This window comes from Engystomops pustulosus, chromosome 1, assembly GCF_040894005.1.
Source record: "Engystomops pustulosus chromosome 1, aEngPut4.maternal, whole genome shotgun sequence".
NCBI classification, from domain to species: domain Eukaryota; kingdom Metazoa; phylum Chordata; class Amphibia; order Anura; family Leptodactylidae; genus Engystomops; species Engystomops pustulosus.
The window spans coordinates 85,578,770-85,595,906 of NC_092411.1; the positions used below are offsets into that span (position 1 = coordinate 85,578,770).

General features: G+C 40.7%; 1 protein-coding gene across 3 annotated transcripts in view; it reads left to right on the forward strand.

Moving 5' to 3' along the window:
* Positions 1–17,137, forward strand: part of TTC28 (tetratricopeptide repeat domain 28) — a 365,189-nt gene that overhangs the window by 245,098 nt on the left and 102,954 nt on the right. For all 3 annotated transcript variants that reach the window (XM_072146640.1, XM_072146649.1, XM_072146660.1), the window contains 2 exons: positions 12,293–13,634; positions 15,517–16,040. In XM_072146640.1, coding sequence (XP_072002741.1) covers positions 12,293–13,634; positions 15,517–16,040 — 1,866 coding nt within the window. The remainder of the gene's footprint in view (positions 1–12,292; positions 13,635–15,516; positions 16,041–17,137) is intronic.

Below are 17,137 nucleotides of genomic sequence, written 5' to 3' on the forward strand. Positions count from 1 at the left end.
TCAGTCCATTTCATCAATTACAGTACATAGTATCAGGCACAGTACTGTACTTTAGCCTCCACTGGGTTAGGCACTGCTTTCAGTCCTCAGACTTCCCCATACAGTAAGGACCAGCTCTGGTTCTGACATCCACTGACTTCCACTCAACTACTACACACAGGTAGGGAACCACACCACCCTCCACCGGATACAGCCTGCTATACATAGGGCTTGTAAGCCCTGGCCTGGAATGTGGGAGCAGCAATCCCATCCAGCAATTTGACTGCTCCAGAAAAACCTGCCCCGAATCAGCTGTATTGCAGCTATGCTAAAATCACAAAAGTGTGTCAGTCACCTCGGTGACACGGATCTACCATCCACCACGACACCTTGTGCCCTCCTACATAATATTAACAAGTATTTTCCATTTTTGTGGCACACATAAACAATTCAGGGTGATAATACAAGAATGTGCTGGTGCCGGTGAATTAAAGGTGAAGTTTTAGCAGTGAGTTAATAAAACAGTGTCACAATCAGACAGTCTTTACACACAACACATTATGATACTGTGTAGCTGGCGGCTAGTTACTACCCAAAATACTTTTAAAATTAGCAGACAATTATAGTGTAATCTTTAAAGAATAACACTTGCTCATACATATAGATATTTTGGTAACATTGTGTATATAAATTAAGGTTTTACCTGTTAATTAAAACATGGTTAATTAAAACATTGTTGAAAGATGCATTATTTATATGTCTTGTTTTGTGGGGATGAATTTGCATAGCCTGAGGATATGACTTTATTGCTTTTGTCCTCTTGAGAGCGAACCTCTTCATTAACCGGAACGGTGAGAGCAGGCTGAGAGGATCACTGTCACCGTAAATACTGTTTAATATCATTAATAAAGAAATGAAAATATATCACACATATGTAACCAACAGTCATGAGCAATAGAGTTTGGTTTACCACGTTTGGCCCTATTAAAATTTGCCAAACTGGAACACAATGGGGTAAATTAATTAAACTAGGCTTGCGAGCAGTGCCCTTATTCTTATTCTTTCATTTGACCATTTTATTACTCTGTTATTTTTTTTGTTTGTTTGTATATCCCAGGTAGCTTTAATGTACAAAATCACATTACACTGTAATTTAGGAGGAGGGGTTATCAACTTCAGAAGGACAGAAATAGCAAAAATTATTAAATAATAGAATTATGAATTTCTTACCAGGTTATACAAAAATGGGAAAAGAGTTGATTTTGGAGGTCTGAGACCTCCTAATTATTTTTTAAATATCTTTCTAACACTTGACCCTTCTTGTATTTCATGCTATTCTAATTTCATGCTGCCCGTCTCCATGATTCTCCTACATATAAAGTATAATTAAACTTTTAACAAAATTGCATAACTGAACAGTGCAGATGATAATAGAAAACTTTGTAATATACTTTAGTTAAGAAATATGTTTCTGTGTCTTTCTTTATCTCCTGCTTTCTTATTTGAACAATTTCTCTGGATCAGGTTATTTTCCTGTATCCACTGACAGTATCCATGGATGAAGGAGCCTGATAAGTTCCTAATGACTTAACTCTTTACAGGCAGTTAATGGAACATCTCATCTCCTAAGAGAGCTGAATCATTAAGGGAAATATTCTTTAGGTATGGGAAGAGTTCATTATTAGCCTCCCTTCCTTATGCTATGTTGTGTAGGGATTTCAAATACACTGCTCATTGCAGGAGAAAGAAGGAGCAGGAAAAAGTCTATAAGAAGCTGCTATACTTAATGGAGTATATTACAAAGTTTACCTATTACTATTACATGCACTATGAATTTCTGAGATGAAAAAATTACTCATTAACTCGTTTATGAGTGGTCAATTTAATATTACATCAACCAGGTGTGAAGGGGTGCATGGAGAGGTCTCACAGACTAGAGCTGACACTTGATGCTAACTGCTGCAATAGGTGCTAACACTTATCACAGCAGTTTATCTGTTAGGTATCATGTTTCTAGCTTTGCCCCACTGCTGTGCCAGATCAGGAGACCTCAGCGTTCTCATGTATCCTATGGCCAACTGTGCTGGTCTACAATTCTATGCCAATCCCAGGCATGCCCCCTTCACTCTCCTCCACAACCACTAGCGTGAAGGTGGCATAAAAGGGGAAATCGCAATTCTTGGTGGTTGGCAAGGAATTGGGATCATTTCAGGGCTTGCATGCCAGAAACTGGTGTGCAAGCCCCGATAAATGTCCTTTATTGTGTATTTCACAGTAGTGGATCTACCTGTATGTCACCTCGCAGGAAAAATAACTCTCCCTTGACCTTTGGTGACCATGTTTCAGACACAAAGGAACATCAAGTCACAGTTTTTCTTACTGCTCTATGTTAATTGATATTGTGCTGATAGTTAGTTGATAGTGTGCGAAAACTAACTTTTGCTATAGAAAATGTAGACAGCAAACCATCATGTTTTGGAGGAACCTATGCAAACCCAGAGAGAACATACAAACTCTTTGCAGATGTTTACTAGGATGGGACTAGGACCCGAGTGCTGCAAGGCTATAGTGCTAACCATTGAGCCATCGTGTTGTCATTTATGTATAACTGGCTATCTATATGAAACACCTATATAATAATATATTTTTGTTTAATATTTTATATTAGCATTCCAAATTAACACACACATCAATAAAATATTCTAAATAGAATCTAGCCTCAGAATTCAGAGATCTCTTGGAGCGATATATTGGTATTCATAAAGCATTGTCGGATTCAATATAAATATATTGAATTTCCCTGGCAGTCTTTTAATTTGATCAGAGGAGTATCATGGCTTTGTAAAGATGTATTGACTTCCAGAAGCAGCCATAGTGTTCTGTTTTTCCTTGAAAGGTTCCTCAGTAACATATGTGAGGAGGAGAGAGAGTGCTCCTGGTCACTGTTAAGGTCAAATCGCTACAATTAATCTACATGCTTAATGAAAAACTGCATCAACTTAAAGGGGATTACCGCAGCTTTAGTGGCCAATGAATATATTTAATAGCCAATTTAAATGACACAGTACATACATGAGAGTGGCCAGTAAAACAAAAATCACTTTTTATAAAGTGAAAATATTTATCATAAAAATATAACACATATAAAAGACAATAAAGTGAAAGTCATTAGAGAATGGCTTGATACGTGAAGATATTGGGGCACATTTACTTACCCGGTCCAGTCGCGATCCAGCGGCGGGTTCTCTGCACTGGATTCGGGTCCGGCCGGGATTTAATAAGGTAGTTCCTCCGCCGTCCACCAGGTGGCGCTGCTGCGCTGAAAAGCATTTTAACGCGCCGGAATTCACCGAGGCCGTCTGAGTGAAGGTAAGCGGGTCCCGAGCGACACATTTTCGGTTCTTAAATGCGGCGGTTTTTCCGAATACGTCGGGTTTTCGTTCGGCCACGCCCCCCGATTTCCGTCGCGCGCATGCCGGCGCCGATGCGCCACAATCCGATCGCGTGCGCCAAAATCCCGGGGCAATTCAGGTACAATCGGCGCAAATCGGAAATATTCGGGTAACACGTCGGGAAAACGTGAATCGGGCCCTTAGTAAATGACCCCCATTGACTTTCTTACTGGAAACAAAAGTGATTGGGGGTCATTTACTAAGGGCCCGATTCGCGTTTTCCCGACGTGTTACCCGAATATTTCCGATTTGCGCCGCTTGTACATGAATTGCCCCGGGTTTTTGGCGCACGCGATCGGATTGCGGCGCATCGGGGCCGGCATGCGCGCGACAGAAATCGGGGGTGTGGCCGAACGAAAACCCGACGTATTCGGAAAAACCGCCGCATTTAAAAACCGAAAATGTGTCGCTTGGGGAGCGCTCACCTTCACCTTCTATGGGATGGTGCATTCCGGGGCGTTAAGATTATTTTCGGCGCTGCAGCGCCACCTGGTGGACGGCGGAGGAACTACCATCTTAAATCCCAGCCGGACCCGAATCCTGTGCAGAGAACGCGCCGCTGGATCGCGAATGGGCCGGGTAAGTAAATGTGCCCCATTGTGTAATAGTCAAAGCAGCGTCTTCATTATTGGTTTAGAAACTCTTTATTGACATTTCCCTTACTATGTGAACATCACACAAGTTACATGTCTGCACTGCACCACTACTTGTGTGGTAGTAGAAGCTGAATACTGTACATCCAGGTGTGAATTCATGTTTTATATTGTGTATTACTTTTATAAAGTTCATAATTTTTTTCATACAGTAGTTTTGCGTTATAAGTAATACATTGACATTCACCCAGCCATGCAGACAAAGTATGTAGAGAAGGAACAGGCTTTTAAAATTGTCTATATTATAGAAAATGTAGAAAAATGCTGAAAAAAATGGGCACCACTCAGCGATCTTCTATAGTATGCATTTATGTTCACCTCTCTAACTCACTGCTGCAGCAAGATGGGGAGCAAGGGATTCCCCTCCACAAGATAGAAGGCCTATGCTGTGGCTATGTTTTATATACAGTACACTATATACATTTAGATGAAGCATTTTATAGAACACTTACCTGCTTCACAGCCAAATACAAATTAAACATACTAGGGCTTATTTACTAAGGGTCCGCGGATCACACTTTCATCGGATTTTAGAAGTTTTCGGGATTTGTGCCGCTATGACAGGTATTTGACCAGGGATTGTGACGCACATGATCGGATATTGGCACAGCTACGCTGGCTTTCGTGTGACAGAAATCGGGGGCGTGCCATCGGGCGATTCGACTGATTCAGATTGAGTGCAGGATTTAAGATTCAATTTGTATCACAAGACCAAGCAGTTACATATACCAGGAAGAAGAAGGTGAACTCCGGCGGACCTGAGTGGGGAAGCGACAGATGCACGATATCGGTTGCACGATCTTTGTGAATCGCTTCACAGTGCATTCCAGTTGGACAATGCACTTTCGGGAGTGGCGACAAGACAGGTAAGTAAATGTGGCCCACTGTATGGCTTTGTAGGTGAAGTACCCCACGTCATGAGTATGTCTTTCTAGAAAAATTCTGTGGCTTGAATGCAGGCAATTCTTTAATGTTTTATATGCAAATTAGCATTTTGATGCACAATGGTTGGTGCTAAGTGACTCTTCTTTTTTCCCATTTTATCTTCCAGCATCTCCCTCTAAACCTTCATTGACATTGCCCTACTCCACCCTTTGAAGTACACAAGATTGAGTGCCCTGCACTTCATGGCCATGGTGCACTGAAATTATATTTTGCATACAAATTTAAATTGTCTTCAATTTTAGGCCCAATCCTTTTTTTTTTGCAAGAAAGGCATCCTTATGATGAAAAACACTTTATCCACATGGCCATATATTTAGTTGATATATGACTGGGGAACTGATAGATTTACTCTAAAGCATGTATTTACTGACACCTTGAACACATCACATCCTTGCATTTGCTTGACATAGACCCAGACTGGGTCAAAAGAAAGTGTTGGTGTGTACTAAAGTAATACTGGTCAAGGCTATCCTGGAAGCAATTATATTTCTTATAAATCTTCTTGTCTGCTTTAATACTAAGAAACTGACAATAGACAGGACAATGGCCTACAATTGAATCCAACATTATAAGAGACAAGTTTCTATAACTATTTTTGCAAACTTAGAATAGGTATCATTTTGGCGTAGTTGTATAGACTCCACTTTTAGTCTTGTAAACAACGAACAGTAAAGTCTCAAAGACTTATAAAGAAAGGAAGAAAAGTATGAGCGCTGAAGAAGGCCTGCTGGGTAGTTCTAAAGATAAACTTCATTGCTATTACAGCAAGACTGAAAAAAGCCAACAAATACAGAAAATGATCATATGTCCCCCAAACGCGATGTTATTACTAAATACAAGGAAAACTGCCTTCCAGCCTCTGTGAGGTCAGGGAATGGCCCCTTCCATGCCTGAACTATTGTTTATTTGCCTGTTGTGATGATTAATGAGATTAATTGTGTGGTAAATGTGGGAATGTTTCTCTGAGCTCGATATAAAGTTTATATTTATTCACTCTACTTAATAACAATTAGGGTTGGTTCACTCCACTTTTTTTGTATATGCTAAACATATACGCTGGGAAAGCATACGCTTAGCGTATACATTAAGAAATAGTGGCAGACAGTATCATAGTTGTTCCCTGCGCCTGGCCATTATTTTACCTGTCCGTCAAAAAATGCAGAATGGTATGCAGGGTATGCGCTCAGCGGAGGCCATTGGCTATCTGGAGCGGATGCAGCTTTGGCATCCCTACTCACAGCCTCGCGGAGCACATATGTCGCTGAGCAGTAGGGAGGATCCAGTGATGTCACATAATTTTACAGTTATGTACAGTTACAGATGAAGACAGTTATGTGAAAATCACCATTTAAGTTATTTGTGCCAAGTAAATCAATTACACACAATATTAGGGGCATCTTTAAATGAAATCATCACCACCAAGTGTAATTATCTGCTGGCCAGAGGTCGCATTAACTTTTTCAAGGCAGAGTAAAAATACTCCTCAAGGAGTACACACCATGGAAACGCATATGCTATTGTCCCAAGGCCCATCCCTGTACGCTAGAGCTGCGTTTGTAAATGGAGTGCTAGCGGTATGTATGGTCACACCCTTACAGATCACATTTCAGCTGAAATACGTATGTGATCGCACAAAGCCCCTCCCCATTCCGCTTGACTTGACTTTCTAAACACAAGTCAACTGGAATGCGTAAAAAGCAGCCTAGAGTGTATTACCTTTTCCCTGCAACCATATAATTGATAATGATGCAATAGTAAACATAGGCAGGTGATCCTTGTGAGCTAATGGCTCTTGCTTTTGATACTTTTTTTTTTTTACCTGGTTCTGCCAAATTCCTGGAGCTGGGGAACATGTGTTGCTGGAGTCAGTGCGGCACATTTACTAAGAACAGTGCAGTCTGTACTATGTGCAGTATCCTGTGTAGGGAACACAGGGTTCAGGATTCTTGCTGCACTTTCTTCATGAATCTGGTGCCCCCTGCACTTCCTCGACACAGTGCACCACTCTTTTTTGGTGCACCTTTAACATGGCGCATGCAACACATCAGACTCTGCATGATAATTCTGGCGCCACGTTCACTGCAGAAATTTGTGTAGTCCAGCTGCGCCACAAAACGGTAGCGTGCAACACTAATGTGGTGCAGACACTTCTTAAATATCTGCGCAAGCAGTTTGCACCTAATAGAATGTGCAAAGTCCGAAAGAAAACTGGCTCACGGCCCTAAGTAAATGTGCCCCGGTGTATTTACACAAACACACAGACATGTATCCAATATGCTTACACATATATTAAGTAACGTGTACAAAATACATACATGTACATACATGTCAATCACATGTAAGGGAGGATGGCAAATATAACATGCTAGATGAATGACAGGACACAGGGCTCTGAAGCTTACCAGATGGAGTTCTTCATCTTCTATTGCAATGCATTGGCCCCTGCAGTCCTGTCATCAGAGCTGGCAGTGCTCCTGGTGATGAGGAGGGCAGCTGAGGGAGCTTCTGCTCCTCTGCCATGATGATCGCTTATGCTGGGCTCAGTGTGTGAGGGAGGGATAGAAGCAGGAGAATGGACTCAGCTCTGCACACTTGGCCTTTACCCCGACCTCCAGTATATCACCTCCCGTGGCTGATGGGACATGACTCGGGCAGCTTGTCCGGTGGAGGGGAGGGACGAAGGCAGCTAGGAGCAGGGTTTGGTTGGGCTGTAGGACAGTACAGGGCCAGGTGATAGTAGCAGGATGGGAGCTGTCAAATGGCTTTTTTTTTACCTGGTTCTGGCAAATTTTGGAGCAAAGGAACATGTGTGGCTGAAGTCTGGCAGCCGCACAAACTGATGAAACACGTGCAGACTCCATTGTACTAGTAATATACACACAGGACCTTTGGACCCAGCTCGGGCCTGTACACATTATCGCCCCCTATGACATTGCCCGGTCACAGGGCGGTGTATGTCAGACTCAGGCTGATGACAGGGGTTGTCATGTCTGGACCAGACACCACACACTGAACTGTGTGAGGATTCCCCCCTGCCTTACCCCATCACCCTCTCCCTCATACACCCGGTGTTTACACTTACTGGAAGGAAGTAGTGGGGATCCCGCCCAGCACCCGCTGGGTCTTTCATGGCAAGACTAATCCATCCACGACACTATGCAGGGATATTGTTATTGGTCTTGTGAACCCTGCATCATGTGCTGAGCAGTGCCCGCGCGCTGCAATCCCAGTGATACTTTCCTCTACGATTGCAGCGCGACGGACTAGTTCTCAAGCACTTCACAGGGCATAATTGCCAAGCGTACTTTTACGCATGGCAATTATTCTGGGGAGGAATGGTGCCTCATGACGCCTGGTGAAGCGTTAATGCATCCTCTGCTGCTGGCAACATATTGTATAGAAATGCACTGTGATCTCCAACATAGCTTTACTGGGGGACATTTAATATGCCCTGTCCACCAGTTTAGACCATTTCCTGAACCACACAGCCCTTTCTCATAAAGTTGACGGGTCGGGCCATGGAAAACGTTGTAGACACTACATTTGAAATCTCCACTAGGACTAACCTGGGGAAGATTTCAATCTGGCAGTGGAGCACATCTCTGGAATTACTAAGAGCCTTGAGCCTCTTAGTAAATCAGGCGTGCAGTTCAAGATCTCAATCTTATAATAATAATCTTTATTTATATAGCGCCATTAAATTCCTTAGCGCTTTACAGGTTCTAGGGAACATACAAATAAAATAAGACATTACAGAGTAACAACAGTCATTTGAAACAATAGGAGGGACGGGGTACAAGAGGTACAAGAGCTTAATTATATAATGGTCCAGCCATTTTGCTTGAACCAGCTATCAGTACCATCTTATATACAAAGTCCATAGTCAGTGGGACTGCATAGAAGCATTTTCCGGATAACAGACATGGGGAGTACCCAGAATTGGTTGATAAAGAGTTATAGTTGCATGCAGTTAGCAATTGCGATAGGCCTGCCTAAATAAGTGAGTTTTAAGAGAACGTTTGAAGCATTAGGGGTTGGGTATTAGTCCTCCCATTATTTCTGTCTTTTCTGCCATTTCCAAGATATTTCCAGTTTAATCCTTATTCCAGGAACTTCTTTTCAGCACATGGAACACTACTATTCGAACCTCAATCACTTCCCTCCTTTCCTGCTGCCTGTCCATGCTTCTTACAAAACAAATCTCCTTCTTAGCTGATGGAGAGGTGAGCGCTCCAGGCCGGGATAGCAGCACTCTGAGAGCTAGGGGCGCAACATGGATGCACCAACTGCCTCATTAGCATATGTAATAAACTTGGAATGTCTCAATGTGCTGAAGTAGCATAATGTACAAAAATAGTAAAGGCATTTCTATATCACATGCTGTCAATAGATTGTAATTCTTGAGGGAAGTGGTAGACTTGCAGCATGTGAATGTGGCCTAACCCTCATCTACTTTATATTTTACATCTCAGGTAGATGAAGTTGGTAACAACTTATTCTTAAGTAACATTTGATGGTGTACCTCAGCTTGCCAAGTTAACACTCCCGTGAAAAGGTTGGATGAGCAGTATAAAAATGCAACATTTTTGCATAAAATTTTATCAAAACATCCTAAATGTATATTAAAGGTACAAAACAATGGTTGGCCCAGAGAACTACAAGTGATCCCCTACTTAATTACTTAAGGACACCTTTCTTACAGACGACCCCTAGTTAAAGGTGGACCCCTCTGCCTCCTGTGACCTCTGGTGAAGCTCTCTGGATGCTTTACTATAGTCCCAGGCTGCAATAATCAGCTGCAAAGTGTCTGTAATGAAGCTTTATTGATAATCCTTGGTCCAATTACAGCAAAAAATATTGAAAATCCAATTGTCACTGGGACAAAAAAAATTTTGTCTGGAGTTTCAATTATAAAATATACAGTTCCAACTTACATACAGAACCTATCTTGTATGTAACCCGGGAACTGCCTGTACAGTGAACTTACCAATGACAGTTACTCCGCAAATATCTCATTTTCTATAGCTAATACAAGAGACGGTAGACGTACTTGGTGATATTGTAAGATGCAAAGTATCAGTTCTGTAATCATGTCATCTGAAGGAACTTTCATTTTGGTTTATATGTTCCTTCTAGAAATATTCTCATTCCAATGTATAGATTGAAACAATATGTATAGTGAAATTGATGAAACTACAAACCAACATCAGTATCCCAAGATTATATCTAGTAAATATTCATGAAGTTCAGCAAAATATTGTGTAAGATTAATTAACGTTGTATAATTAGTGTTTCCACTTATCTATATTTTGTGCGAGGGTTTTAATTTATTTGTAATTAAATAGTTCCCAAGTGAGAAGCTGGATTAACTGTAATCTGACTGACGATCACTTCCTTTCAAGGAAAAACTGATAGCCTTACATTTTTTGTTGCAAAATTTAACACATATCAAGATCAACAATTTAATAACAGGGTGAAATTCAGAAGTATATTTGCAGAATAGTCATTGTTATTAACCCTGTAATGTTAAATAGCCTGCATATTCCACACAATGACAGAACATGTGAAGGATTTATGTATGGCAGTGATGTCACCAGTGGGATTTCCTGGACCAAACCTGCAATCACTGGACTGATGTCAGCATGTTAGCTCAGTCCAATGACACAAGGCTGGTCTGGGAAATGCCTTCAGCATACAAAGCTTTTTTTTTTTTTGGACTGAACACGCTCGTGGGCCATTGGCTTTACTGTGACCATGGTCTGGCTTATTGTGACTTGACTTGGTTTGGATTGTTATGCTCTTCAGGAATTACTAGCCTCACTTAGCTTGTTGCCATAAAGATACCTTTTGGACCTCCATTACCTGGCCCCACCTTTATAAGTAAATTTTTATTTCAGTCCACTCGTAAGCAGAAGAACCACAATAAGAGCAAAAAGGATATACACTGGTCAGAAAATTGCAATAAAAATATATCTTTATTAGGATTTTTAGTAAAGTAAAACAGGATTAAAATTACAGGGCACGGCCCATAATTGTCATACAGATACAATGTATCGGTATAGCTACATAACTGAAAAGAAATATGTGCAATAAACCAGAAATATTTGGAGTGATACAAATGAATGGTTTACGGTATATGTTAAATCCTAACCCCTGGAATCATATCATAACAGGTATACAAATAACTTGTAATCAATTCACACAAGGATTTAAAATAGAATAAATAAATTAAGCAATATTTCTGTTACAAAAATAGAATAGCCCACGGATATATAAAGGGGTCCTGAAGCAGCGTGCCACCTGATGCATGTTTCATAAAAATTCCTTTGTCAGGGGCTTTTGCTCTTATTGGCGCTTTGCCTATATTGGGGTGATAGCTAACAGTCCATATCACCACATGCTGTTATAAGGTTATTATTGCAACAAGGTTTTTCTTTTCGTTTGTCCGTAAGCAAAAGCTCATTAACTTATCCAGTACCATAACTGAAAGCAGTAGACAAGCATATGGTAAACACTGAACTTCAGAGAACTGACAATCAGGCCCAATGGCAATGACAGGGTGGAAAATCTGCATAATTGGATTTAAATATTTGCATAAGCCAGCAGAAAAGTTTTTCCCTTTTTATATAGATATTTAAGGTAAAGGAGGTTGAGTAGTTGATGTTTACGGTTTACCCATGGATGAACCCAGCGTTAACTTCCAGAGTACTTTGAGTGCTTATTTGCTTCCATTAGCTTAAAAGCAGTACACAAATTACATTTCTGAGTGACCCAAATATCATATGTGCCGTTCCCTGTTTAGAAAGCAGCACACTGCCCATTAACACTATTCAGTGTAAGGTTCAGGTTATTAAATAGCTATTTGCTGGAATGAACAATGACAATTATCTATTCAAATTAATAATAACACACTGAAATATTAATAGAATCCGTTTATCAGATACTCTTCAGTCTTTTCTGCACATGAATGCACCTTTGTAGTAGTTCCCACATGACAGACAATACTGCGAAGGCAGGAGTATGTTAAATAAATAAGAAGTATGAATGTAATGTATCTTTGGATTGAAATGTAGAAAAAAAGGCTAAGCATCTAGATGAAACCGAGCGGAGTAAGACAAATGGTTCTTTCAGAATGTGTTTCAAGGGAGCCATAAAAGAATCATTTACACATTTTTCTTGCATATAAAAACTGTGTCACAAATGATTTCTCTTGTAATTAAATATGCTAAGTTAATATCAATGTTTTGTTACTTTGCATTGCAGGAATAATTCATCAGATGAAAGGAGACTTTGAGACTGCACTGAAATTACATAAAACTCACCTTTCCATTGCCCAGGAGTTAAATGATTATGCCGCCCAGGGTAGGGCATATGGCAACATGGGGAATGCTTACAATGCCCTTGGGATGTATGACCAAGCTGTCAAATATCATCGTCAAGAGCTTCAGATATCAATGGAGGTCAACGACAGAGCTTCTCAAGCATCCACTCATGGGAATCTGGCCGTGGCATATCAGGCTTTAGGTGCTCATGACCGAGCTTTGCAGCACTACCAAAATCACTTGAATATTGCTCGGGAGCTAAGAGATATTCAAAGTGAAGCTCGGGCTCTAGGAAATCTTGGAAACTTCCATTGTTCAAGGGGTGAATACATGCAGTCTGTACCATTTTATGAACAGTATTTGAGGCTGTCACCAGATTTGCAGGACATGGAAGGAGAAGGAAAGGTGTGCCACAACCTTGGTTATGCCCATTATTGCCTAGGGAATTACCAGGAAGCTGTAAAATACTATGAACAAGATCTTGCATTAGCAAAGGATCTCCATGACAAATTAAGCCAAGCCAAGGCATATTGCAACTTGGGTCTTGCTTTTAAGGCACTGATGAACTATAATAAGGCAGAGGAGTGCCAAAAATACCTTTTGTCTTTGGCACAATCTTTGAATAATTCACAGGCAAAGTTCCGAGCTCTTGGGAACTTAGGTGATATCTTTGTTGCTAAGAAAGATATAAATGGTGCAATAAAATTTTATGAACAGCAGCTGAGCTTATCCCATCAAGTCAAAGACAGACGGCTGGAGGCTAGCGCCTATGCTGCTCTCGGCAGTGCTTACAGAATGATACAGAAATATGACAAGGCACTGGGATATCATACGCAAGAACTTGAGGTCTTCCAAGAATTGAATGAGTTACCTGGGGAATGTAGAGCTCATGGTCACCTTGCTGCAGTGTATATGTCCCTCGAGAAGTATACTATGGCCTTCAAGTGCTATGAGGAACAACTTGAGCTTGGCCAAAAACTAAAAGACCCTGCAATAGAAGCTCAGGTTTACGGTAATATGGGCATCACCAAGATGAATATGAATGTGATGGAGGAGGCCATCGGCTACTTTGAGCAGCAGTTAGCAATGTTACAACAGTTAAGTGGAAATGATTCCATACTAGACAGAGGCCGGGCATATGGTAACTTAGGGGATTGTTATGATGCTCTTGGAGATCATGAAGAAGCAATAAAATACTATGAAAAATATTTATCTGTAGCCCAGAGTTTGAATCGCTTACAAGATCAATCCAAAGCATACAGGGGACTTGGAAATGGACACAGGTAAGATTCTTTATATTACTTTTCTAAGTTTGTTATTTATGGTAGACAATACAGTGTATTCATTATTTCTAGCAACTTAAAGAAACATCCAACAGTATGTCCATTGTCACCTCTCAGCATAAGAGTGAAAATACTGAACTGTATTTGGACCAAGAATCCAGGACTCATGGTGGCCAAATTTCATGGATCCAAAGATGGGAATCTGAGCTTTGAAGTTATATATGATGCAAACAGAACAACTGTGCCATACTGAGAACATGGGAACAGTTTGGGGCAGCTTCTCCTTATAGAAGAAGGGTACCCTTGCATAACATCCCATTGAAAGTACATGGCACAGTGTTCACTCCATGAAATCTGGCAGACTGCAATTTACAGACGACGATTTTGTGTTTTTAGCCTAAGAAATGTTTTAACCTCTATGAGGTTTCATGTAATTAAGGCTGTATTCACATTTATTACTGTATATGCCAGCACTTATGCTCTGGCGTATAAAAAAAAGGCCATGCTCCCCCTGTCCTGATGGATACATCAAGAGGCTTAGACCTCCTGATTGATGTATCCTTGGAGTTGGTGTAATCACAAAATAAATGTAATTTCTTGCATTGCCTAAGAAATTGCAATTACTTTAGTTTTCTGGTGTAGAAGCATCCCTATGTACCCCTATGTCTTTTGTATACTTGCAGTGTGCTGAGAGTATACATAGGCATCCATCTGACCATTATACATCATATTCAGTGGAAAACAGAGAATGGAAAGGCACAGCAGGCTACATCTTTCCGTCTTGCTTCCTCCTGCTGATTGATGCATACACATTAGCAATGGGCGGTGGACACAAAGTATTGCATCCCTTCCCAGCCTCAGTTGGATGTATGCTCAGGGAAGTCCCCGGTGAAGTCACTGACCATATAAGGACAGTGGCATCACTGGAGGAAACACCTTGAACATTGATAGCAGCCAATCACTGGGGAAGATGGGATAACAAGACGAGTTATCACACTATAAGTGAATACAGTGGCATATGTATTTGCCCTCCATTGTAAGGACACTGCAGAAATCAAGGAATCAGCCTAATGTATCCTTACAACAGAGGGCACAAACATGGTATGAATGTATTTTTAGATGAATGTATTTTTAGAGGCGCAGGAATCCTTACTACCCTTTACCATGGGTTGGTGGGATTTTGGCCTCTGAGACCTGCATTGATTCTCACTCATGACCACATTGCTTTGAATTAGTTCTATAAACAATGCACTTTTGGTTTAAACAGAGCTGTGCTGAAGTGCCATGGACCTCCCAGGTAAACTGGGAAGCTAGTTGCAGAGATAAACAATGAAACACAGTTTCAGTGCTACATCTCATTTATTGAGGGTTGGTGGTGGCCCTCAAGGTGATAGTGTCACTGATATGATGGATATTCTGCTTATTCCATTATTCAGTTGTGATATACTCAATGCAGCAAAGATTTATATATATAATTCTGATGGCAACTGATTCTTCTTTGAATGTCTGAAAGAAAAGCTGTTGTTATAAACAGAATTAATGCAAGAAATTAGAATAAAAGCAAGATATTGCCTGAAATTAGAATAAAAGCAAGATATGGCCTGAAATTAGAATAAAAGCAAGATATGGCCTGAAATTGGAATAAAAGCAAGATATGGCCTGAAATTAGCTTGAAAAAAACATCCTCTCTGGGACTCCCCCTGTTCACTGCTCATTATAACGTCATACTACTGTATAACTATAGAAAAGCCTATAACTATAAAGTCAAGGAGCTTGAAAGCAAGCAATGTTTCATTGATTTAGTTGGTTTGCATTCAGTAAGCTCATGTTGTCTCATGTTGAAACCTTAAGAACCCTTTCTCCCATTTTGTGTTTATTCTAGGTCCATGGGGAATTTACAGCAGTCACTTGTATGCTTTGAAAAAAGACTTGTGGTTGCTCATGAACTTGGGGAAACATCAAACAAAGCCCAGGCATATGGTGAACTGGGGAATTTGCACAGTCAGCTAGGAAATTATGAGCAAGCAATATCCTGTCTAGAACGTCAATTAAATATTGCCAGAGAAATGAAAGACCAGATACTGGAGAGTGATGCGGCCTGTGGTCTGGGTGGAGTGTATCAGCAGATGGGAGAATTTGATACAGCCTTACAATACCATCAGCTGGACTTACAGATAGCAGAGGAAACCAACAATCCATCTTGCCAAGCCCGGGCTTACGGAAATCTGGGACTAACCTATGAATCTCTGGGCAACTTTGAGAGAGCTGTGGTTTATCAGGAGCAGCATCTTAGCATTGCAGCAGAAATGAATGACTTGGTAGCAAAGACATTAGCCTACAGCAGTTTAGGAAGAACTCATCACGCATTACAGAACTATTCTCAGGCCGTAATGTACTTACAAGAGGGTAAGTGAAATCATTTTGAAGAATACCCACAGTGTTATAGTGCTACAATATATATATGGGCTATAAAAGGAACCTGTCACTAATAAAGGAAATCTAGTGCATGGATGCAGAGATCAACCTTCACCTACTGCATTATTGGAGACTTACAGATGTGCTAAAAAAGTTTACATATCCCTGCAGAATTTTGGCTTTATCTGCCTTTTTTCAGAGAATATGAATGATAACAAAAAAAAGTTTTTCCACCCATGGTTAGTGGTTGGGTGAAAGCATTTATTGCCAAACTACAGTTTTTTCTCTTTTTAAATCATAATTACAACCAAAAAGATCCAAGTGACCCTGATTCACTTACCTGGAAATTTTGGCCTGATAACATGCACAGAAGTTGGCACAAATGGGTTTGAATGGCTACCAAAGGGTCAGTAACATTCTCAGCTGTGACCCGTTGGCTTGAAATCAGTGTGTGGGCATAAAAGCCAAGTGAGTTTCTGGCTTCTTTCATTCAGCCACTGACCATCTGGCATCTTCAACGAGCCATTACTGGGCAAATGCCACAAAGTATCTTTCCTACAAAATGCCAAACAGCACATAGACAAGACTCTGAAACAAGGTAATTAGGAATGATGAAAGCAAAATCGAACTCTTTGACATCAACCATAGGTGTCCTAGGTGTCAACATGGCATATGATGAAAAGAACATCATTCCTACTGTAAAGCATGGAGGTGGATCGCTGATGATGTGTGGATGTGTGAGCTACAAAGGCACAGGAAACTTGGTCAAAGTTGACCTTATGGAGAGATTACCAATTAAGGCCACTTTAAAGGCATGTGGAGACTTAAAGCCATGGATGCTCCACTAGGGAATTCTGGGAAGTATGCAAAAACGTTTTCCAAGGTGTTAAATGGAAAACAATGCCTCCTTTTCCTACCTTGAAAGGCAGCCCCCTAAACACCAAGTATGACCTACAAGAAGTCTAAACATATAGTGTGGGATTTAGCCAAAGTTGGGAGTCTGTTCCCATACTTGGTGTTTAGGGGGCTGCCTTTCAAGGTAGCAAAAGGAGGCATTGTTTTCCATTTAACAACTTGGAAAACGTTTT